General features: G+C 45.8%; 1 protein-coding gene across 1 annotated transcript in view; it reads right to left on the bottom strand.

The window, feature by feature from the left end:
* Window positions 1-6,500, bottom strand: part of qsox2 (quiescin Q6 sulfhydryl oxidase 2) — a 14,501-nt gene extending 8,001 nt beyond the window's left edge. Inside the window, exon 1 of the mRNA XM_080892864.1 lies at window positions 6,040-6,500. Coding sequence (XP_080748990.1) covers window positions 6,040-6,280 — 241 coding nt within the window. The 5' untranslated portion in view covers window positions 6,281-6,500. The remainder of the gene's footprint in view (window positions 1-6,039) is intronic.
* Window positions 6,501-6,931: the final 431 nt, after the last annotated feature.

Below are 6,931 nucleotides of genomic sequence, written 5' to 3'. Positions count from 1 at the left end.
AGGCCAAAGTTCAAACAGGTGCCAGAAACATCGATTTCCTCTGGTTTTCATTCTTCTACTTTGTCTCTTTGATGGTAACGCAGAGAGAGCATGCAGTTACCCCCTGCAGCCTGCAGAGGGCGGCAGCAGTCACCATTTACCTCTGCAGGTTTAAAAGGAAGCGTGTGTGTCACTGTGTGTGTGTTAGTCAGGGCGTGTTTCGGGACTGGTTGTTTTGTCGGTTGCACACGGTTTGAGACTGTGTGAGCGTTGCTGAGTCCTGGAGCAGGCTGCAGCCCCGTGCTGCACAGGTATCAGGTACTTCTATTTAAAGCAGCTCCCTTCACCAGTTTATCCACAGCACTGTGCAAAAGTCCTGAGCCGCCCCTCATGTCTTTATATTCCAGAGGAAAATTTGAAATATGTGCAGCGCTTTCTGGAAATGTGCAAACACAAATGTCTGTGACTGGACATGACTCTTCACGCTGCTCATGTGCTGTAGAAAGTCCAGTTTCATTGCATTTTTTAGGACACACTGCAAAGCATGCTGGGAAACGATTCTGGTTATTAGCAGTCCAAAAATCTTGGGCAGTGATTACTCAAGACTTAAAAAACGACAACAGTGTGTCTCCTGCAAAATATAAAGAGATGTGGGGCGGCTCAGGACTTTTGCACAGTGCTGTAGATGAAGGGTGACACTTGGATTAAAATGTGACGCCTGTTGCACTCAGTGACGCTGGGCTGACTTTAACTGGCTTCAAATCCAAAACCTGTGTTACAACGACCGCTTCCAATACTTATTATTGCTAATGGAACTGAAACTTTCATGTAGTCTTCCTCAGAACAACATGTTTGTGCACACGTGCAGTGATCCGGCCTCGCTGGGAGGTCGGGTTGTTTCATCAGAAACTGGTTAAACTCTCATAAAAAAACTTTCTCAAATCTCCTCGCTGCCTCTGTGGCAGGGAGGGGCTGTGACACAGGGGACGCAACAGGAAGAGGAAGTGAGGAAACCTCATGAGTGTTAGACAGAAGCTGCTGCAGAGCCCACATACTCCTCTGACAAAGGTCCAGAACACCAGAGAAGAAGTCTGAAGACCTCCAAGTGTTCAGGAGGGCTGAGCAACCCCAGGCCTCCCCCAGAACAGAGAGCCTCGTATGGCTTTACTGGCGTTGGGTGACGAAAACATCCACAAAATTCACTTTACATCCAGATCACAGAGGACAGGAGCGCTTTAAACGTTGTTATGATCCAATGTTGTCAGTGTTTTGTGTTAGGCGTGACTGTTATGTGTTTCCTGTTTTACTTTGAAGGTCTGTCTTATCTCAGTGTGTTCAGTTTACGCTTCCTTGTCTCGTCAGTTCTGATTCGCCCCAGCTGTGTTTCCCTCCTGTTGTCCATTCCCTGATTGCTCCCTCTATGTATTTAAGCCCTGTGTTTCAGTTTGTCGTGATCGCCCCGTGTTGTAAATAGATGTAAATAGTTGTCGATACTGTTTTTACTCGGTAGCTGTAGGGGTGAGAAGCCATTTTTCTTTGGGAACCTTTTCTCCTGTTTTTGGTTAGAGAGGCAGGTAAGACACCTGTAAATTATGTTTGGGGTTTTCTGTGAAGGTAAGCCAGCTGCAATTCATTTCCAGAGTTTTTGTTTGTTTTGGCCATGCTCACCCTGATGCCTGCTACCTTTTGGGACTCAATAAACTGACTGGCTGTTGTGAAATCTGTGGTAGCTGTTTTTTGTTGGTTCGTCCTCCTTAAGAGCAGGGAGTGGGGGGGGCATTTTTCCTTATTTTTATTTTCCTTATGTCGCACGCCGGTTTTCCCTGGGCTGGGGTGTAACAACGTACAGGTGAGAGGTTTAGGAAAAACAGTCTGCAGGGAAAGACGACGCAGGTGACGGTCAGAGGGAGGGTCCTCACGTGGGCAGGTATACAAACATGTGAATGGAAACTGTGTGTGTTCGATCTGGTGGGAAAAGATTAGGAGCCGCAGGTGCTTCAGTACAAACACCATCGGGTCCTCAAGCTCCGGAGGCCCAGGAGGGACACGTCTGCATTGGTGACTCCAGTAACAAACATCAGTGTTTACCTTCATCCACCTTCTGGGCCCTGTTTCAGGAAGCCGGTTTAGTGCAAACTCTGAGTAAGTATACCCTGAGTTAACGGAAACTCTGGGTTTTCGGTTTCACAAAGCGAGTTTAGATTAATTCTGAGTGAGTTACTATGACGACACACTCCGTGAAGATAACCTGCCCCCTAGCAGGTTAGCTTCAACTAACCCTGACCTTCTCCGCCTCTTTGTCAGAAACCTGACTGTAGGAAGTGTCAGACATGGCGTGCTCCTTCCTTGAAGAGCCAGTAGATGTTGAAGCCCAAATCCTCCGCAGAGCTCTCCGCCGGGAGAGAGTGATTAGAGCGCGTTTGGACATTTTATCATTTCCTGATGATTTTCTGTGTGAACGTTACCGTTGTTCAGCACAATCTATAATTTATTTGAATAACATCCTCAGGCCTAATATTGCTCATGTGACACATCGCCGACATGCTCTCAGTTCATTACATATTATTTGTATTGCACTTCGGTTTTTTGCAAACGGGAGCTTTCTGTATAATATTGGTGACGCTGAGCACGTTTCCAAGGCTACCGTCTGTCGGGCAGTCAGGAATGTTACAGTTGCACTGAAACGTCTCCTGTACTCGTTTGTGGTGTTCCCCGGTCATAGACCCACAAGATTTATCAAAGAGGGATGCCACAAAATTGCAGGTATCAGGATGAACAAAACTTAATTCATGATGTGGTGATACTTGAACTACTTAAATTTTATATTTATTCTCACGGTTCCCAGGCGTGATTGGCTGTACAGATGGCACTCACATTCCAATCATTGCTCCTTCAGTAAATGAAGGAGACTATGTGAACAGGAAGTCTTTCCACAGCATTAATGTACAGGTACATAGTTCCCTGTAGCATTTCAAACTAACAAATTATTTCATTATAGTAATGGATGCTAATTTGTGTTCTCTGCACTGTGAAGATCATATGTGATGCTGCCAACATTATCACAAATGTGGAAGCCAAGTGGCCAGCCTCTGTGAGTGGTGGTGGAGGACCCCCACCTGTTTTTCTGTTGGCTATAACGGGTCACATTTGAGCATACAGAGTAAGCAAATATGTACTTGTAATGTGCTCAGATAATTTCAATAAGTGCTTACAGAAAGAAAATTAATGTAGCCTCTAACTGCAATTGATTTACATGGGACAAACAGACCAAGCACTATGGCTCATAATACAATTACACCACCTGTTTGGACTATATTTTTATATTTCATTTTTACTTGCTGCCAGGAACGTTTGGGGCCTGTTGGGTTGCACCTGCGCTCACATCACATCACAAAATAAAATGTATGAAATAAAAAATAAAATATAATATAATAACGTGTTAAATGGGTGGAAATCCCTCGATCAATGTTTATATTAACACTCACGCATTGACTCTGTCAGCTATGTTTTGCCATGCATGCTCCCTTTCTTTTGCAGCTGAGGCTGCGTTACTTTTTTTCCGCAAAATTTGCATGTTATCGGCATATGCTGCCATCAGAATTTCGGCCTCAAGCGCTGTAAGATACATTGACCGCGCCTTCTTTCCCTCCGTCTCCATGGTGACTCGCTTAATCTGTGCTCCACTAATCAAGGGTCCGTTCTTCGTACCTCGCTAAGTAAGTTAGCTGGATTTGATTGTTGACGATTTCGCGTGATCTTGGATCGTTCGGTTCTCCGAAGCTCATCCGGGACTTGCTGTCATAGCAACAGATCCGTAAGCGTAAACCTGCTGGGGAGCAGGCTTACTTTATGTAAACAGGATTAGATCGCGGCCACGCAGGTATGCCCGCGTCATTTATACGAAAGCAACAGCGATATTTTTCCACTGTTTCACCATAAATAAATATTATCAATGTAACTGAAGATAATGCAGCACTTGATCCTTTTATTGATGTCACACAGATACATACAGGTCATTTCCTAAAAAAGGGAAATGTACTATTAATCATTCTATTACATGTATGTGATTATTACAGATGTAATTCATATTTCAGAGTAGTAATTGCAAATTACTTCATGTAATCAAGATGAGAGACCACGGCTATAAAAGCGAAGGTGGATTTGGGAAGCCTGTCGCAGCCATGTCCTGTCCGTATACGCGACCAACCCATTGCAGAAGGTGCAAGATTGATAAGGAGAGTCCTCAGAATTCAGCGTATATTGCGGGACAGACAGGATCCTTTAGCTCAGCGCGACAGTGTGCTCATAGAGAGATATCGATTTTCCCGTGAGGGTATTATTCACTTAACCAACTTGTTGACGAGGGGGTGCAGGACCACCACCTGTCTTTTTTTGCTCCGCCCTTTTCTTGGTTGCTGTTATAAACAAACAAACAGATTATTTCAGGCTCTCTTTTCAAGAGACTAAAAGCAACATAAGTGATAAATATTACCATTCTGTAGAATATTCTTATATTTCACTTTTACTTGTTCCCATGTTCTAGTGGGTCCTGTTGTGGCTCTAATGTGAAAGGGGATATAATATAACATATTATAATATAATATAATATAATATGATAAATTTACCCTAGCGCCTACTGGTGTTGGCCAGAGGGGCCGATGGCGCGATATGGCAGCCTGGCTTCTGTCAGTCTGCCCCAGGGCAGCTGTGGCTACAACCGTAGCTGCCTCCACCAGTGTGTGAATGTGAGAGTGAATGAATAGTGGCATTGTAAAGCACTTTGGGTGCCTTGAAAAGCGCTATATCAATCCACTCCATTATTATTATTATTATTAAATTACTTACGAGTTTAATTTGTCAGCAACTTTCTGCCAGCCCTCTCTCCTTGCTTTTGCAGCCTTTGCAGTGTTCTCTTGCGTTTTAATTAAACTCTGAAACTCCTGAAATCCCTCAATCAAGAGTTCTTGCTCTGCTGCCGAAAAATACCGAGCGCGCGCCTTCGACATTTTCGCCGACCAATCAGAGGGTTGCCGATCAATGTTTCTACTATCGATGCGTAGCCCCTGTTAAGCCACCCAGTGATCTCACATTACTTCATCCAGCTGTACTAATCGTCAACAACAGGTTTGTTCGGGGAACCGGATTAGCGAGCTCAGAGTTAGCGCGATGATTTGATCTTGGATGTAGTAAGCGAGGTACGAAGAACGGGCCCCTGGGCTTTATGTATCCTTGTGCGCGCGCTTAACTTGGGGTTAAAGCAACTCCGCGTTGACTGAACTAATTGTTATCAGCCTTTCTGAAACAGAATATTCCGAGTTGGACAGTTCGGGGTTACTCAACCCTGAGTATCGTTTTTCACTCTGAGTTTTCTAAACCGGCTTCCTGAAAAAGGGCCCTGCTCTGGTGTGGCCCTCACTGGCTTCCAATCAGTGCAGCCAATCGCTGATCAATAACCAAACACATCATAACACAAATCAAGAGTCTCAAATACTGATCAGTATCTCTGCAGTCATTTCAGCTTTTAGCTGTGACCTTTGAACTGACAGCCTTTAAAGCCCTTAAACCTTTGTTACCGAGTCTGTTTCACTCAGCAGGGACACACCTGAGTCCCTCGCACTGTTGGCTACCTGCCGTTAGCACCTGACGCTGTGTCCCCAGCTGCCCTCATCGTTAGCACACCTTCATCCCGGGATGTCGCTTCCTTCGGTCTGTAGTTTGAACGATTTACCTGTCCCAGCACGTCCACACACGGAGTCTCCCTGCCATTCAGAACCCCATTGAAATAAACGCTACATTTAAGTTTCTCTGAACAACCGAAAACGTTTACAAGAGCGAGCTAGCAGCAGGAAAATGAGCTAAAAATAAACAACTGATAAGTTTATTGTTAATTGTTTTAACGCCGAATCGGTACAGAGATCTGACGTCATCGGAAAGCACTCAGACTATGCTTAAAATTTGGTCCTATTTTCACCGATTAACGGACACGATGTAAACAGCATATTTTTGAATAGAGTCTGGTTTGACCCGAACGCACGGGGAACAGTATCTTCGCAGCAGTACCTTTCACGTCCTGGGCCAGAGCCTTCCATGTGCTGGAGTACTGGATGCAGTGTCCACACCAGGACGAGAAGAACTGGATGAGCCAGGCCGAGGACGAGTTAGTGACGGCGGACTTCAGGCTGTCGCTGCTCAGGATCACCAGCGGGTCCTCCTCCGTGTAGAGCCGGCCTGCGCCTCCCAGGGAGCCGGGCACCAGGCAGAAGACCGTCGCCGCCGCTCCCAGCCAGAGCATCGCCGCCATCCGAGAACCAATACACCGCGAACAGGGAGTCAGAGAACCACAGAGTCCGAGCCGGAAACCAGCCTCAACAGCCGGGGAGACATGAGAGCAGAGGCCCGCTGAACGTACGAAGCTCGGAGAGCAGCCGACAGAGGCCTCACTCCGAGCCTATACCGGGACACCGGCGCACGCGCAGTCTATGTGGGTCTCCGTTTGAGTGGGACAGTGTCCGTGACGCTGTGACGTAGTGGCTCGTGTTGCTTTAATAGACTATCTCCGACGAGCGTGCGCTGCGAGCCGGTCTGACGCGTTATCCCTCTGCTGCGTTCAAGAATGCTCGGAAAAGTTAGACTTCATTGATGAGAGCCGTGCATTAATACTCAAGTACGCATGTTCGTACTCGCGTGCTTGTCCGTTCCAGTCGGTACTTCGTTCACACGGGAGTGCGGACCTCCTCTACAGCTGGAACTGCATTTAATTTAACCGTGATTAATATTTGCAATGAAAATGACACGTGATAGAATAATTACATGAACTAAACCATTTCTTTAAGAAAAAAAATGTAATTTCAATTTAAGCACAAATTCCCTTTTGCACTGCCAGTCAAGATTGGGACACACCTTCTCATTTCAACTTTTGCTACTTTGTACATTATAGATACAAACTGAAGAC

The sequence above is a fragment of the Rhamphochromis sp. 'chilingali' genome, assembly GCF_963969265.1.
Source record: "Rhamphochromis sp. 'chilingali' genome assembly, chromosome: 10".
NCBI lineage: Eukaryota > Metazoa > Chordata > Actinopteri > Cichliformes > Cichlidae > Rhamphochromis > Rhamphochromis sp. 'chilingali'.
Note: the sequence above shows the minus strand (reverse complement) of the source record. Positions and strands in the feature narration are given on the sequence as shown.